This window comes from Daucus carota, chromosome 3 (assembly GCF_001625215.2).
Source record: "Daucus carota subsp. sativus chromosome 3, DH1 v3.0, whole genome shotgun sequence".
Lineage (NCBI taxonomy): Eukaryota > Viridiplantae > Streptophyta > Magnoliopsida > Apiales > Apiaceae > Daucus > Daucus carota.
In genome coordinates, this window is record NC_030383.2 from 45,580,928 (window position 1) to 45,598,744 (window position 17,817).

The 17,817-nt window shown below is 37.1% G+C and overlaps 5 protein-coding genes across 5 annotated transcripts; 4 read left to right on the top strand and 1 right to left on the bottom strand.

Moving 5' to 3' along the window:
• Positions 1–3,756, top strand: LOC108214767 (uncharacterized). Its single transcript, XM_017386946.2, has one exon. It carries the CDS (start codon positions 670–672, stop codon positions 3,442–3,444), a length of 2,775 nt encoding a protein of 924 aa, XP_017242435.1. The 5' UTR covers positions 1–669; the 3' UTR covers positions 3,445–3,756.
• A 559-nt stretch (positions 3,757–4,315) lies between these two features.
• LOC108213825 (B3 domain-containing transcription factor VRN1) lies at positions 4,316–6,785 on the top strand. Its single transcript, XM_017385612.2, has 5 exons — positions 4,316–5,006; positions 5,173–5,458; positions 5,733–5,848; positions 6,087–6,323; positions 6,479–6,785. Exons 1-5 carry the CDS (start codon positions 4,929–4,931, stop codon positions 6,512–6,514), a joined length of 753 nt encoding a protein of 250 aa, XP_017241101.1. The 5' UTR covers positions 4,316–4,928; the 3' UTR covers positions 6,515–6,785.
• A 5,107-nt stretch (positions 6,786–11,892) lies between these two features.
• Positions 11,893–12,906, top strand: LOC108212543 (protein FAR1-RELATED SEQUENCE 5-like). The gene has a single exon (XM_017384270.2). The coding sequence runs from the start codon at positions 11,893–11,895 to the stop codon at positions 12,904–12,906; it is 1,014 nt and encodes a 337-aa protein (XP_017239759.2).
• Positions 12,907–13,092: 186 nt separating this feature from the next.
• Positions 13,093–13,959, top strand: LOC108212545 (protein FAR1-RELATED SEQUENCE 3-like). The gene has a single exon (XM_017384271.2). The coding sequence runs from the start codon at positions 13,093–13,095 to the stop codon at positions 13,957–13,959; it is 867 nt and encodes a 288-aa protein (XP_017239760.1).
• Positions 13,960–16,525: 2,566 nt separating this feature from the next.
• On the bottom strand, positions 16,526–17,233 carry LOC108212547 (protein MAIN-LIKE 1-like). Its single transcript, XM_017384273.1, has one exon. The coding sequence runs from the start codon at positions 17,231–17,233 to the stop codon at positions 16,526–16,528; it is 708 nt and encodes a 235-aa protein (XP_017239762.1).
• Positions 17,234–17,817: the final 584 nt, after the last annotated feature.

The window sequence follows — 17,817 nt, forward strand, 5'->3', positions numbered from 1 at the left end:
GGGTCTTTTACTCACTACGCCAAATGATCAAAAGTCAGAGAGAGAGAGAGTCGGAGAGAGAGAGATTTGTAGTACTGTGAATACATAGAGAGAAAAAGATACTCCTGCTTGTTCTGCTTCCCCTTCGCTTTCAATTAGCTTGCACTTACAGCTACACTTATATACATACATGTCCAGTAAGATTTTGTGAGCAGAGGCTTCTCTTCATTTGGAAGTTTCAACAACTGGGTTCTACTCAAATTCTTCGTTTTGTTGCTGGCTGATCCGGGTTTTCATTTTCTTGGCTTTTCTTCAATTCTTTTGTCAATTAATTTTTCAATTTCTCACTACATTTTCCTGTCTCCATCTCTCCTTTTCTTCAACTCTAATCCTGTCTGGTCTTGAATTGTCTGTAATTCAGTTTTTTAATAAAGCTTGAAAAGCAAAGCAAAGATTCAATGGGGGCTTTTCTTTTTCTCACAGACTGATGTTTTTCAAATCAAAGTTTGATTCTTGTATACTTTAGTAAAACCCCTTTTCTTTGTGTCTATAATTTGAAAATATATCTGCTTTATTGGGGTTTTCTTGTTGTTAGTGATGTAAGGCAGTTTGATTATGATATGGTGAAGCTTTTGCTATTGATTAATTCTGGTTTGTAGTCCAGTTGTTAGATCAAAGCCATTAGATAAAATGCATCTTTCATTGTGGAAGCCAATTTCACACTGTGCTTCTTCAATCTTCTTTGACAAAAGGAGTAGAAAAGATGATGATTCTGATTATTCGCCTGAGGGAATTAAAAGAAACCCATCAGCTCTTATACGATTGCAAGAGCACAAGCTGCGAGAAGCGCTTGATGAAGCATCTGAGAAGGGGTCACTTGTCAAGTCCCAAGTTATGGATTCAGAAGCTGTGGATAATCAAGAACAAGAGTTGGGTCGATCACGCTCACTCGCTAGGTTGAGTGCTCAGAAGGAATTTCTTAAAGCCACTGCTCTTGCTGCACAGCACGCGTATGAAACAAGGGACTCTATTCCAGACCTTGATGAGTCATTCTCAAAGTTCCTCACAATGTATCCCAAGTATCAGTCTTCGGAGAAGATTGATCAGCTGAGGTTGGATGAGTATGCACATTTATCTGATAGTGTGCCTAAGGTATGCCTCGACTACTGTGGATTTGGGCTTTTTTCATTTCTGCAAACTGTTCATTATTGGGAATCTTCGACGTTTAGCTTGTCCGAGATAACTGCAAATTTAGGGAATCATGTTCTGTATGGTGGTGCCGAGAAAGGCACCATGGAACATGATATAAAAACTAGAATTATGGATTATCTGAACATCCCTGAGAATGAATATGGTCTAGTTTTTACTGTGAGTAGAGGGTCTGCTTTCAAACTGTTAGCTGACTCGTACCCTTTCCAGACAAATAAAAAGTTGTTAACAATGTATGATCATGAGAGTCAGTCTGTAAACATGATGGCTCAATCTGCTAAAGACAAAGGTGCGAAAGTTTATAGTTCTTGGTTTAAGTGGCCAACCCTGAAACCATGTTCAACTGATCTGAGAAAGCAAATTACTATTAAAAAGAAGAAAAAGAAAGACTCTGCTTCTGGCCTTTTCGCATTTCCGGTCCAATCTAGAGTTACAGGGGCCAAGTATTCTTATCAGTGGATGGCACTGGCTCAGCAGAACAATTGGCATGTCTTACTCGATGCTGGAGCATTGGGTCCAAAGGACATGGATTCTCTCGGATTATCTTTGTTCCGGCCTGACTTCATTATTACTTCGTTCTACAGAGTATTTGGGTATGATCCAACTGGATTTGGTTGTCTTCTCATAAAAAAATCTGCTATGGGAAGCCTTCAAAATCAGTCAGGGCATGCTGGCTCTGGCATAGTGAAAATCACTCCAGAGTTTCCTTTGTACCTGAGTGACTCAATTGATGATCTTCATGGGTTGACTGGAATTGAGGATGATGAATATTGTGGAAATAGTGAATTAACATCAGACACTCGTGTAGGAACAAATATGCCCGCCTTTTCTGGTGCATACTCCTCTGCTCAGGTCAGGGATGTATTTGAAGTCGAGATGGAACATGACAACAGCTCCGACAGAGATGGGGCTAGCACTATACTTGAAGAAACCGATAGTGTCTGTGTTGGAGAGGTGATGAGGAGTCCAGTCTTTAGTGAAGATGAATCATCAGATAACTCATTGTGGATTGATTTGGGTCAGAGTCCTTTGGGGTCTGATAATACTAACCACCAGAGTGGAGAGAAGGGAGCCTCTCCATTGCCTCCGTTTTGGTTTAGTGGAAGAAACAAAAAAAAACATGTTCCGTCAATGCAAATTTCAAAGATATCTGACAATCCAATATATGACGACCAAGACGAGTCTCATGATGCTCACATGCTATCATCAGATGTTGCTTGTCGATTAGTATCTATAAGAGGGGATGATGTGAAGGAGATTGGTGGAAGGCATTTTGCAGATACAAGATCCGCACAAAATGGCCGAAGTAAGTCAGATTATCAACATGCTTCTGAGATTGAGATAGAATATGAAGCTGGCAATCCTGTTAAATTGTCAAATTTAGCTCAAAACAACTCGGTCTCTGATATATGTCCTGAGATAAAAGAGAGTGCTATACGGAGAGAGACGGAAGGTGAATTCAGGTTACTGGGAAGGAGGGAAGGAAATAAATTTTCTGGTAGTAGATTTATAGGCATTGAAGAAACTGAACAGGCTGGGAGTAGGGGAAGAAGAGTATCCTTTAGGATTGAAGTTGATCATAAAGCACAATCCCTCTATCCTTCTGAACATAGAGAATTCTCTGTAACAAGCCTGGATGATGATTACTCGAGCGATGAATACGCTGATGAGCAAGACTCAGGTAGGAGAGAACCTGAGATAAAGTGTAGCCATCTTGATCATGTAAACATGTCAGGTCTCAACGTGACCACTCTACGCCTTCGATATTTGGTCAATTGGCTTGTGACATCACTTCTTCAATTAAAATTTCCTGAATTCAATGGAAATGATCCTATGCCGTTGGTTTACATCTATGGTCCTAAAATTAAATATGAACGAGGAGCATCTGTGGCATTCAATGTGAGAGACAGAAATGGAGGTCTAACTAATCCAGAAGTGGTCCAGAAGTATGCCGACTTAAATGGTATATCTCTCGGCATTGGCATCCTCAGTCATGTACGTATTCTGGAAAGCTCAGGGCAGCAACATGGTGGTGGTCTAAATTGTAAAGATACTGCTCTGTGCAGGCCAATGGAAAGTGGGCAGCAAGATGGAAAAAATGGGTTTATTAAAGGTGAAGTTGTCACTGCCTCGCTGGGCTTTCTTACAAATTTTGATGATGTATACAAGTTATGGGCTTTTGTAGCTAAGTTTCTTGATCCATCTTTTATTAAAGATGATGGGCTATCAACCGTAGTGGAGAGTGAAGAGGGTTGAGAAACAAGTGTTGCAGACGTTCAAGAATTTCATTTGAAGAAATAGATGAATTTGTATTTCATGGTTCAACATTAGATGTTACTGGGTTTGTTCAAGTGGATACCCTTGTTCATTAGTGTTTGTTTGTAGACAGGTGAACTCATTTTATATTATAAATTTAGAGTTGGCTTTAGAAACTAGTACTTGTCCTGGGAAAGGCATGCTGCATCTTAAGTTTGAAATGGGGATGATGACTATCCTCAGTTTGTAAATTTTTTGCTGTTTGGACCAGAGTGTTCTTACTTTTGTATAAAATTGAGCTTGTATTACTTATATCATTCCAAATTAACTTTCTATAAGTACCTATTGTTGCAAATGGTGTTTTGATTAATCAGTAGCTCTAAGGAGAGGACATGTCTTGAGGGTTTTATTAAAGAAGTGCACAAGACTGTATCACCATCGAGGATCCAAAGAAGATTCTAACTTGGGTAATCTCACCCTTATTTTTCATAAACAAGCTGTTTTTAATAACCGTGATTAGGTTAATAGCAGGGAATCAATGTTGTGCAAGATTATATTGTACCAATTAGAAGTACTTGAACGCTACATATATTTTCAATGACCAAGCTGATAAGAAACATGCCTACTAGGAGTTATGTGGTTAACATGGCATAAAACAGAAGATGGGTAAAAGTTAAAAGCTATCTTGTGAGAAATAAGTTTAGGATCCTTTTGGTAAATTCAAACCCAGATATGCAAGATAATAAGTCTCAGTGCAACCTTTAAAGCAGAGTAAGTAGGGTGCTCAGGGCTCTATAAAAACTAGAGCATGACCGATAATTATGCTAAAATACGTATAGATATTGTTATCTTTTAGCATTAAAAAATGACTTATAATGTTAAAATAAAACTTCTACTCTAACGGATAGATTAAAAATAGCATCAAATGATCTAGATTTAACTAGCTTTTCAACCACCTTGTAAATGAAATGAAATAAAAATGATCAAATTTGTGATTTCTCTCCATTCTCCCACATGCCTATGTGGCAATTCCTGCCATATCTATTTACTTTTTTTTTTTTTGTCATAAGCAAGTCTTGCTCATTTCCTGAAAGATAAACAGAGTAAGCACTGAACTACTTTATGTACTATTTTTGTATCATTCCTCATCAATGAAAAATGAAATCCCTGATTCTGGTATCCATCTGCTCCTTTTGTTTTGTGTGTCTTTTTTCCACCAATGCTCTGAGCCTATGACACAGTGATGTATATCATTAGTTCAGCATGACAACTCTTAACATGAAAACTGCAACTGGCATCTCAAAGCCAGCGAATCAATATACAAAAATTTACATTTCATGTTAATAAATAAGTTACCAACAAGCATTGTGCTGCAGCAATAAATGGATGCAAGTAGCTCATGTTTCTTGAACCTGGTTTAGCTTGTAACTTGTAAGCACTGGTGATATGTTTCTTTGCTGAAGTTCTACAAATATAAGTTCGAAATGACAAAAACGCTCAACCGTTCCAGGAGAAATCCTTCGTTCATGAAGCTTCTATTTAGTGATTTCAGCAAGAAACTGGTAATATCATTTTCCTTGTTTTCATACTATCCATGCACTCTTCACACATCGACATCTCTTATATAGATTACTTTACTCGAGATCTCTGTTCTCATTGTGATATTTATGCCTTTATCAATAATATTATTTCCATGGTCATGTGTGTTAATATTCCTTCCTTTCACAGCTGATTCCACCCAAGTTTGCGAGGCTTCATCCAGGAACTTTGCCTAAAAAATGTACACTAAAGCCAACTGGTACACAAAGCTCATGGCCTGTGAGAACAATACTGATTGACAACCACTTGTATTTCAAAGAAGGATGGAAAGCATTTGCTAAACATCACTCTTTACAATACGGCGACATGCTTGTTTTTCGGTATGCTCAAGATTCAGAGTTTTATGTGGATATGTTTGATAATACTTGCTGTTTAAGAGAACCTGTTGCTACCAGCCCTGCTCTCATACTACCTGGTCAGTTCATTTGTTTAAATACTAAAATTGTATGAGAATATATATGCATGTAAACCCACATAAATATCGTATATCATAGCATGTTTTAATTTAAGCAGGACAAGAAAATAGAGATCACTCTGGTAAAACTCTCTGTTTAAAAGAACCTGTTACTACCAGCACTGCTCTCATACTGCCTGTTAAAGTCATTTATTAAATACTAAAGTATAATGAGAATATTAATGCACAGAAGCACAGAAATATTGTATATTATAGCATGTTTGTTATGAAGCAGGACAAGGAAATAAGAATCACCCTGAAACAGCAGCGGACGAGTTAATCTTAAGCTCAGAATTTCCTTCATTTAAAAGGACCATGCAAAAAACTAATGTGAAAAGCAATGGATATCTGGTAAGTTCATCAAGTCACTTGTATCAAATTATTTGTATGGTACATACATCTATACAATCCACTACTATTAATCGCAGAGGTGTATACGTGTATGACCTGATTTATAATGCCTAAAATATTATGATTTATGCGTGTACAGGTTTAACGCAGTGATGCGAATATAATTACTAATTCTTATTCTGGATATATAATGTGTGTATATATATGTATGTTAATGTGTTAGTATTCTTTACTGCAGCAAATCCCATTGCAGTTTGGACGAATGTACATGAAAAAAATCACTAACTACACTTCGAAGCTTGTGTCCTTAGATAAAGGTTGGGTTGTTCAATTATTGAGAGGTGACAAAAGAGTTTTTAAAAAAGGTTGGTCCAACTTTGCGAAGGAGAACTCTTTAGAGCTTGATGATGTTTGTGTCTTTCAGCTGATCAACGCCAAGGATAACACTTTTGAAGTTACAATATTCAAAAAACCAGTTGAGTATTCTCTATTTTCTAGGTGCTAGGTTTTAACGCAAGTACATTAGTTTCGCTAGGAATATGCACTAATTTATAATCTTAGCAAGCATTTAGTCATGCTGATGTACACATCCTATTAAAGTCTAATAGGAGTTCCATTTTTTGCATATAGGGAAATGAACAGGGAACTCTGGGGAGCGTACTTTGAAGTATACATCTTTAAGAAATTCTGCGGGATCTAAAGAATGCCATTATGATGACCTATAAACGTGAAAACAGGGTTTCTATGCTGTTCTGGTTCATCCATTAAAGCCTAAATTATATTGATAGTATTATTGCCTAATTATATATTTCCTGTGTTTAAAACACAACCACTGGGGTACACAATCTATGGTCAATGCCCTGGAATTGCATGTATTATTGTTTCTTAAGACCTTGTAAGCAAGTGAAACTTTTTAAGATATCTGGAGTTATGGTTATACGTTTGGTCTCTGGTATTCTAAATACATGGTTAATTGGATAAAATTATACTTTGTAGCTACAATTTTAATGGTGAGTTTCGTGTGTTTTTGAACTACATTCTGCACTCAACCATTTTATGGCTAATGTATGATATTGTGTTGGTTGATCCATTTTAGGATCTTGCCTGCTAGCTTTCCTTCTGAAAACAATTGATTCAATCCCATAAATCCACAAAAAAGCTCAGTAAACAGTAAACACCTGTATATAGTGCTCGTTGAATTTTTTTTTATCTGAACTACAACTTTCGGTCTCTCAAACATGCTAATGAAATAAAAAGTGCCTCTGGAGACAAATATTAAGTTTAAGATACTCTTCTTTACCATGCTTCTTTATATTAGCCTTCTCCTATTTAGGAATCATAAGATTCTTTTTGTTTAATATTTGTGTGCTAATCAGTTGTCTGTGGCTACATCTTTGTTAAATGTGCATGTTAGGCCTTACTGTTTTTGGTGTATCAATATCATCCTGCTCTCTGGTTATTTGACATGGTAGCGGTTCGCTTGGTAGGTCAGATTTGCATTCTCTGCCATCCAGTAATATGGACACTAATCCCTCCTTGGATTCAATTTCCTGGTAGAGGTTGGATGTCAGCATGTTTCAAAGGGTTTACTTGTATATTTAGAATTTGTATGTTTGATTCAAGCTCTGTTGTACACAAAGTCATAATACCTCCATGGAAATATCAAGGATCTAGATGAAAAAAAATGAATGACAGCCGGTGTAAAGTTAACATGGATGCTGCTCTTCAAATCAAATTGCATTAGAACTAGTCAGTAGTATCATGAGAAATTCAGACGATGATTTCTTATGACCTGGGTCGGTTTTGTTGGAGGCGTTTTTCGCAAGAGAAGCTTAAACAATTAGTTTAAAAGGTGGCTTTGTCCTGGGTTGAATATACTATATAGAGGTTTCACTGGATATGGTGATTCTGATATCACCTCTGCTGATATTCTGGGTGGCGCCGAATTGGTCTGCACCGGGATATCCAAAAATTAAAATATGTTATAAATTCATATTAACGAAGAAAAATATTATTTGCATATATTCAATAAATGAATCTAAAAATTATTATTATTATTATTATTATTATTATTATTATTATTATTATTATTATTATTATTATTATTATTATTATTATTATTATATAACGATTGAAATTTGATTGTTATTGAATACCGAGCAATAGTGAGATATATATTATTATGTCTATATTTGAATAATATTAATAATTATAACAGTAAATAATAGACTATTATTTATTATTATCATATATGTACACAAAGTCCTAATTGGATTTTGATCAGGTTTACTTCAAGTTTTGGACCGTTGTTCAACTAGGCATATATGAAATTCGAATTCAAATTTAATTTAGAACGACGAATGAAATTGTTTCCTTGTAGCCACTATTCTCAAGAGACTTGCTAAAACAATTTATAAAAGGATTCTAATCTGTAATAGAGCTAGATATAAGACAAAAATAGTTTGCATCTAATATGGTAAAAAGAATCACCATAATCAAGTCACATATGCAGTTGCACAAATAAAAGCATTAACCAGTAAGGAAAGTTACTAAAATTAAAAAAGTTACCATCCTAGATCTCCCCTCGGACACTATATAAACAATAGAGGGTACACGATCAAACATCACAATTGCATACAAGAGTTGAGTCCGTTTGTAAAGAAACTACATTGTAAGAAAAGTTTTTAGAAAAGCATGGCTAATGATGCAGATGGTATGGCTATGGGAGTTGGACTTGTGGGACTAATATTGGCTATAGGTTTTTTCGTCAAATTTGTGATGCAGCCTCCTGTATTTTCCGTTCTCGTATTGGTTATCATACTCGTTCTCATGATTTTCCTTACGTCTCAAAAGGGGTATTAGTATTTGCTCGTAACATGGCAGGATTAATTTCACAGAACTCGCGGATGATTCAATCTTCTTTAGTTTACTAATAAAGTTGACTAGATAATAGGATTTCGGATCATATATTTATATTAGTTCTATGCATTGTAATCTTCATTATCTTATAAAAGTTGCTTAGATAATGGAATCAAATATTTTTATTAGTTATAATTTGTTTTTTGAACGTTAGTTGATTGTTCGATTGTGCTTGACAGTTGACTGCTTGTTTTGTTTTGTGATTTGTTCATGCAAATATTTGTTGTTGATGAAGAAGATGATATTCAAAATCTATTAAGCAGCATCCATATTAAACACAATTGTCAATATTTATCCAAGTTTAATGTGCTTAGATCATTGATTCATTGTTATAATTATCATTCGGGATTACGAAGACAGTGAAGTTCCGAATAATTTGTGCCACTATTTACAGGCCCCTCGACGGATTCAGAATTTTTTCCTGCCCAGATTGTTTACCAGCGACAAAATATGTAAATTGGCTAAATAAATCGCTCATAGTAGCAAGAGTATTTGAAGTGCGTCAAGTTTCGGGAAAATTTGTCATAATATCCCAACTGATTTACTGTGAAACTATATATGTCCATATCAATTTTGTAGTGTAACAAAAATCAAACATTTTTTTTTACTTAAGTTGAAAATGTTATGTTAAATTATTTGTGCGTGTTATGTGTGATTACTATTCAATGTTAGAAGTAAAATTAATATATAAGTATGATCAATTTTATAATTATTTGTGATTTACAAGTAGAACTGAATAATTCTCTACGGGACTTTATATATTATTTTTGATTTACAAGTAGAATTAAATGATCTCTACAAGACTTTATATATAATAGTTTTCTATAATACAGTGACACACACACATATATTATAACTAATCATAATTAAACTAATGAGAGGATTAGTTATTAGAAATTTGTAAATAAATTGAAAAAAACAAATTAATATTAAGTCTAAAAAAATATACAAAACATCATAATTATAGCACACGTCTAAACAACACACAAATCACATACTCAAAACGTATCTTAAAATCTTAAATAACTAAAAAAAAAATGAAAACATATATAATTTTGTACCCAATAACATTTGGGTCCTGTTTCCTGACATATGGTTGTCAGGGAACAGTTATTTAACAACCTACTCCCCAGCTTCGATCCAACGACTGGGGTAAAAGATTCGTTTTTTAAGTGTCCGCGGTAAATAATCGCGGATACACTGTCTTTCCGCGTTTTATTACGCGGACACATAGTGTATCCGCGGTTATTTACCGCGGACAAGGCAGAGACATTTGCACGCACAGTTTTTATAACCTAGATGATCAACAAAGCTTGTGTTCATCTTTTTTTTTTTGGAAAGTGTAGAGCTGATTTGTGGAGTTTAGTGGCAAGTATCTCATCCATCTTCCATCTTTGTCTTGGGTAAGTTTAATTTGTAGTAGTGTTTTGTTGATTTTGTTTGTACAATAATGGATAAAATGTTTGCAAGATTTGAAGGTAGAAAAAGTTTGAAAAAAACCAAGAATGTTGATGTACATGATGATAAAGTTGAATGTGGTCATGATAGAGACAAAATTAAGTATGTTAAAGTTGTTGATAGTGATGGTGAAGAGTTAGTTAGTGAAGAATTTGATGAAAGTGAGAAATTGTATGATGATATAGGTAGTATGCATGAAAGTAGTGGTAATTTGCATGATCATGGTGAGGATAATGTTAAAGGAGATGACCCTATTATTATTCCCTACTTGAATCAACAATTTCAAAATTTACAAGTCGGGGAGAATTTATTTAGGGCGTATGCTTTAAAGAATGGTTTTGCAATTAAGATACAAAACACACAGAAGCGTGCCAAAAGATAAATCCATATATCACTACGCCATAAATGGCTTTCAGCAACATTACAAATACGTTGCCAGAGGACCATAAATTGTTGCAGCAGGCTGAAAATTTGCAATGGCAACGGTTTTGGGCTGTTAGTATTTTTGGCGTTGCCTTAGCCAGCAAAGGCAACAGTTTATGCAACATCTTAATTTCGTTGCCAAAAAGGCACAATTTTGAAAAAAATATGGGACCCACCAAACAGTGGGTCCATATATTAAGTCCACTGTTTGGTGGGTCCCACTGCTGTACAGATAACAACAGTAAATATAAAGCGAGTACAACACATTTTATATGACTATTGTAATAGGTTCTAAAAATTATCAAATTGAAAGGTACTATTTGAATACATAGATTTCCCTACATTCCAAAAACATCCAAAATATACATCCATACTACTACTTACGTCAAACACTTAACAAATCATAAAGAATCCGAGCACCGCAAACATGGCACACCAGTTTCACTCTATCTTGTAAAAATTGCACACCAGTTTTTGCTAGAAGATCTGAAAACCGTGGAGCTATTTCCCATGAATCTACTTCTGCACTTAAACATTCTGTCCGTTAGCAGGTGCATTATACAACCAAGTAAATGTTTAATTTTAGTCATACCTCCACTCAGAAGCTCATGTAACATTGGCTTAAAGATAAATCTTTCAGACTTGTCAATCAGAAGCACCTATTATGTTCCAAAACATTAGAAGGTTCAATCAATTGATCTAAATCCAAGGAAAGCATGCTATTCAATTTAAACTCAGAAACCTGTTTCTTTGAACCAACACTCCACACTCAAATATTTGTTTCCATGAAGCAAGATTCCAAGAACAAACGTCTTGCTTTTAACATTACTAAAATAAAGATAGTAAGAAATAAAATATTAATATGAGACAATACTTGTTTTAGTTTGCAGTATTTCGATAGTTTGATCATTAAATAAACATATATATCAATTAAATTTAAATTTTTATTTTATCCAGATTTTAATCTAAATATTTGTAAAAGTAGGTTTTTTTTAGATTTTTAGAATTTTACTTTTTATAACATTTAAAACTCCTATTTTAAAATTTTAATTTTATTACTTTAAAAATTTTATTATAAAAAAATAATAAATATAAACTTTCAGCAACAGTTCTTAATATCTACGGTAACATTTTAGAATATTGTTGTAATAGAGAAGAACAAACATACCTACTGCAACAATTAGCAACGGCAACAGCGGGCTAAAACGTTGGGAAAAGTCATTTATGGCGTAGTGTATGGTCTAATGTATGTTTGTAATTTAGCGGGAGATAATCGTGGGAAAAACCCCGTTGAGGACGATGAAATTTTGATTGGCAGTCTTGGTAGTGTTAAGGGCAAACGGGGTAGAGATGTGCTTCCTAGGAGTGGTTGCAAAGTTAGAATGTACTTGGTTAATAAGAAAAAAACAAGTCATTGGGAGATAACCGCTTTGGAATTAGAACACAATCACGAAGTTGTTACTCCTTCTAAGATGAGTTTGATAAGACGGGAGAGACATGTGAGCGCGGCTCAAAAAAATTTGATCAAGACCTTACATGTTTCAGGTGTCCCACCAAGACAACAAATGAATATTTTTGGTAAAATGCACGGAGGAGCGGAACAAGTAGGTTTTAATAGCCAACATCTAATAAACGTCGTACGTGATTTTAGGAAGGACAACATGGGAGTTAATGATGCTCAAGCCGGTTTGGATTTGTTGTACCGTTTGCAAGAAGAGAGCGGCGGTAAATTTTTCATCAAGACTCTCCTCGATGACGAACAAAGATTGAAGTGTCTTGTATGGGTCGATCCCCACTCTTTGATGGCCTACAAAAACTTCGGTGATGTGGTTGCGTTTGACACTACATACCGAACTAATAGGTATGCTATGCCGTTTGTGCCTTTCACCAGAGTCAACCATCACAATCAATCAATACTTTTTGGTTTTGCACTCGTTCGGGATGAATTGAAGACAACTTTTGAGTGGGTTTTGAGTACTTGGCTAGAAGCAATGGAAGGCAAAGAACACTTGGCTATCATAACCGATCAAGATCAAGCCATGGCCGCGGCTATTGAATCACAACTTCCGAACACATCACATTTGTTATGCTCATGGCACATTAGCAACAAATTCCCTGAGAAACTTGCAACATATTATTCCAAGGAAGGTTTTAAATTTGATTTCAACAATTGCATATATCACTCTTTGACCGAAGTTGTGTTTGAAGATCGGTGGAAGGCTTTGATTTTAAAGTACAATTTGGAAGGCAATACATGACTTCAAGGGTTATATGCTTTGAAGCACAAGTGGGTCGAGGCTTACATAAGAAACACTTTTTCTGCGGGTCAAAAGACCACATCAAGAAGTGAAGGAATGAATGCCTATTTCGATGCCTATGTTGGTTCTTGCACCGGTTTGAAAGATTTTGTAGTGGGTGCACAAAAAGCTTTGGAGAGGTAATTCATGCGTGAGAAAGACGAGGATTACAAGACGTTTCATAGAAGTCGCTGCATGCAAATGAAAACCGCTCTGGAGCACCACGCAGCTTCCATTTATATGAAAGGAATGTTTCGAAGATTTCAGGAAAAATTGGTTGAATCATCTAAGTACTTTGTGGAGAAAGATAGAGATCGGTCCTTGGAAGATGTTGAAGACACATTCTACAAATGTTATAGACCGTTGATGCGTGTTTCTCTAAGAATCACGTATCTTGTATCATTCACCAAGGCGTCATTACGGGGTTCATGCATTTGTAGAATGTATGACAATGTCGGCATACCATGCCGTCACATTATTGCCGTCTTGACGAAGAGGTGTGTGGTGGAACTACCGGAACATTTTGTGAAACGGCGTTGGACAAGGGACGCCAATAGAGTTGATGGCAAGTTGCCATATCACACGTCCGAAGTTGAATCACCATCTCATGAAATGACTCCCACGGAAAGATTCAACCACATGACATTAGTCACCATGGCGTTTAGTCATAGTTGCATGGCATCGAAAGAGCGGTATGAGTATGCCGTTGGGGTTATTAATCGGGAAACAGAAATACTTGAGAGCATGCCCGTTGACGGGGTCGAGGTCGAAAATGAGGGAGGTGAATTCAATCCAAAAACAACTGGAGAAGGTGGTGAGAAAATGCATGGGAGTATCCTTGACCCCTTGGTGTCGAAAATGAAGGGACGGAAAAAAGAGTACCGCTTTAAAAGCCCTGTTGAGGAACTTACAAAAACAAAAAGAAAATACCGATATTGCAATATGTTGGGATATGATGTTGGGATGTGTCCCAAAAAAAAAGAAGATGATTTAAGAAAAGATGAAACTGCCTAATTGTAATTGACATTTTAATTAAATTTCCCTTATGTTTTAGTTGTGGTTTATTTGTCCTTCGTATGAGTAGGTGTAACTAACTTGTTCTTTGTTGGATTTGTAGGTGAAATGGCCGACGGTTCAGATGATGAGTCAGTGTCACACGTCAGCAACTCAATCTCGGACTCGGAAGAAATGTGTGATTCACCTAGTTTAGCTTCTTGGAGGACGCGATTCGTGAGCTCGACGAACTTGCAGAAATGTACGAACCACCATCCCACTCGGAAGAAATGTGTGATTCACCTAGTTTTAGCTTCTTGGAGGAAGCAATTCATGAGCTGGACGAATTGGCACAGATGCACGAACCACCTCCCCAATTAGAGGAAGAAGACACCGAGTTGTACCCGCCTGAGGAAGCGGCCTACCGGTCAAGAAATTGGACCGAAGCTTGTCAGTGGTGTGCAAGCGATAACATGTTCGAAAGGGTGGCTTATAACTTGACCCCATACCTTTTCTGAACTTGGGTAAGGACTATCCCGACGGGCCAAACAAAGTATCGTTGTGGGATGGTGGTGATATTGTGACGTGTGATAGGATAGCCGACATTATGAAGTTGAGGCCTCGCCCAGGTTGCACGCGTGACCAAATGCGAATTGAATATGTCAAGGGGTGGGTGTCCAACCTTCGTGGTGATGATACGGGGAAATGGATAACGCGCAAAGAACCATGGAGCAAATTTCGTCTCTACGATGGGTCTAATAGCATTCATGTCACACTATGGAATGATCACAATACGCATGCCAATGTGACCGAAGGTGTGCTCCGTGAAGGTTGTGTTGTTGTCCTGTATTGGGTGGCATGGTTCATTAGAGCCGATGTGACGCCCGGGCATTCCACACACCGACTATCAAGAGGCTTCTCCAACATTTTAGCAGTGTTTAGTTAGTTAGCTTCCCCGTACCTGATTAATGTTGATTTCAGGTTTTATATGTATTTTTCTGTAAGCGCAACAAAATAGACACCGTTCGATGTATTATTGACATTGAAATGACAATATTATGTAGTAATTTCTTTCTTAGTGCTAACATTGTGAAAATGGTACGAGGTCTTAGGATTACTTCTATTATGGTGTTTCTAGTCTATTCTAATTTATTTATAATTTTTGAACGTGTGTATTAACGGCAATATGCATGTAACGTTCACAAAATTGTTGAAAGTGGTCATTTTCGAAACAAATGGCAATAAGTAATGAAAACTTATTGTATCAACTTTTAAAAGTCATAATCTGGTTAAGGGGTCCTAGAAGAGTATATATGAGTATGAAAGACACAAAGACGGAGACAAAAAAAATATCACACTGCATTATCCGCGGTAAATAACCGCGGACACTCCAGTCCATCCGCGGTTTTTTTCCGCGGACACTCCAGTGGAAACAGGTGAAATGTGCAGCTTGTTTCTGCACATTCCCACCTGTTTTTAACAGTGTCAAACAGTTCCAACAACAACAAAAACTGAATAAACAGCATTCCAACAACAATTTCTCAAAAAAAAAATTGACCAAATTTTGCGAAGCCTTCAAATATGGCCGAAAACGTCAAAAAATCTCAAACATCCAAAAAATGACTATACTCCAATAAATCTAAAATTTAATCACAACATAGAGGTTGACATTCCTAACAACATGCAATAAAGGGGCGGGGGAAACTCATACGACAAACACATAAAAAAAATTTAATGAAAGGGGTCGGGGGGTGGACACGGTCGATAAACGACCGATATAATCAAAAACCAAGATCTCATGAGATTGAAATAGAGTTAATTACATCGTTTAACTTGAATAAATACGTAAATGTCATAAACTACGTAAATGTCATAAACTAAGAAATTACATAAATGTCATAAACTACGAAACTACGTAAATGTCATAAACTACATAAATGTCTAGCTCTCCCTTTCAGTGGCAAGTTTTAGCCTTTGCCGCATAAGATGATGAGGGATTCGTCTAGCTCTCCCTTTCTGCAACCCAATCCTCAGCAGAAATGTCATGATCCCCGTCTGAATCCTCCTCTATCTCGTGAAAATGAGCATACGGCGTCCAACTAACTACATCGCCAGCAACTCCATCAAACTCGCCTCTGTAATGTGGCAAGCTATGATGAGGAGCCGCTGAACTATGCCACCTCCCCCGTTTCCTCTTGCCTCCCACAATCCAACCCACTCCGATATCCTCCTCCTCCACAATCTCACCCAAAATATCATCCTCCTTTCCCTTCCCCTTTCCCTCCACCTCCTCCTTACCCTTCCCCGTCTTACCCTTACCACCCTTACCCTTCAAATTCTCTTTCCCTTTACCCTTCCCCGTCTTCCCCGTCTCATTCCCCGTCTTCCCCCTTTTCCCCTTACCCTGGACCTCAACAACCTCCTCCTCTACCGGCTCCTCCACGTACTCAATCTCATCAGGCCTGGCCCAGAACTCAGCTACCGGGTAACTATCCCTGCCAGGATCTGGGATCGGTCTCCCAATATCAAACCTCTCGTAACTCCACAACATCAACAACCAGATGCAGCAGGAGATTTTCTTTGACCCCTACTGTGCAGCCGTAGTCAGACCCCTGTACAGATATGAAAGGACTACTGATCCCCACGACCATGTACGCACATGGCTCAGTGTTCGAAGATGCCTGATATAGCGCGGATGGACAACATTCCTACAACTAGTAGGAAAAAGGATAGAGCCTACCACGAAGAACATATAGGCCTGTGTGTGAACAGCTATACGCCTCGGATCAGGACCTCGATCAGCTCTCCCATACGTCTCAAACAACCAAGTCAGCCTCACCCCTCCTCTAGTGTAGCCCTCCTTCACCTGCTCAGGAGTCAACTCCTCAAACCATGCACTCTCGAAATATGACTGGTTACCGTCAATACCATCTCTGACTACTGGCCGACCCACAACAGGTAATCCTAGTATGTACCCAACATCCTCTAGAGTGACCGTCATCTCCCCGTGCCTCATGAAGAAGGTATTGGTCTTGGTCCGCCACCTCTCGACTAGTGCACTAACTAGCCTGGTATCATTCTGAAGAACAATGGCAGGGTTGGCAAACACACTAAAGCCAACCATATGCAAGATCTCCTTCTGCGCATCCGAAAGAACCAAATTCCTTAGGGACCGGTTACTAGCCTTACACTCTATAGGACCGCGCTCCACTCCCTCCCAAACATCTGAACTTACATGGTATGAGTTATCCACGATAACTGCTTGACTAACAGGACCCGACAAAATATCATCCATCCTGAAACACAAATACCAATCCAACAATCAATAAACTACAAAGCAAAATACCTTCAAAATCAAAACAAACTAACCGAAGCATACCATCAATTGACAATTTACAATCAATAAACTTAGCATACTATCAATACACTTTGCATACCATCAATTACACTTAACAAATACCATCAATTACACTTAGCATACTATCAATTACACTTAACAAATACCAATCCAACAATCAATAAACCACAAACCAAAAATAATTTATGATTGGTAGTAGAAGATACCATCAATTACACTTAGCATACTATCAATATCCAACAACACTTAGCACTAAAAACAAACAATTCTAACTAAAATTTCCTTTGAGGCATTTTCACGAACACTTAGCATACTATGAATTACACATAATCCATAACAATCCATTTATCAAACCAATACTAACCAACAATCAATTGCACATAATCTATAACAATCCCAACATCCAACCGAATCATGAACTACATAAATAAATGTTGCAATCCATACAATCACAAAAAAAGACAATATATATACACGCGATATACACGCACCTTAAGGGTTGAAACACAATTCTTGATCAC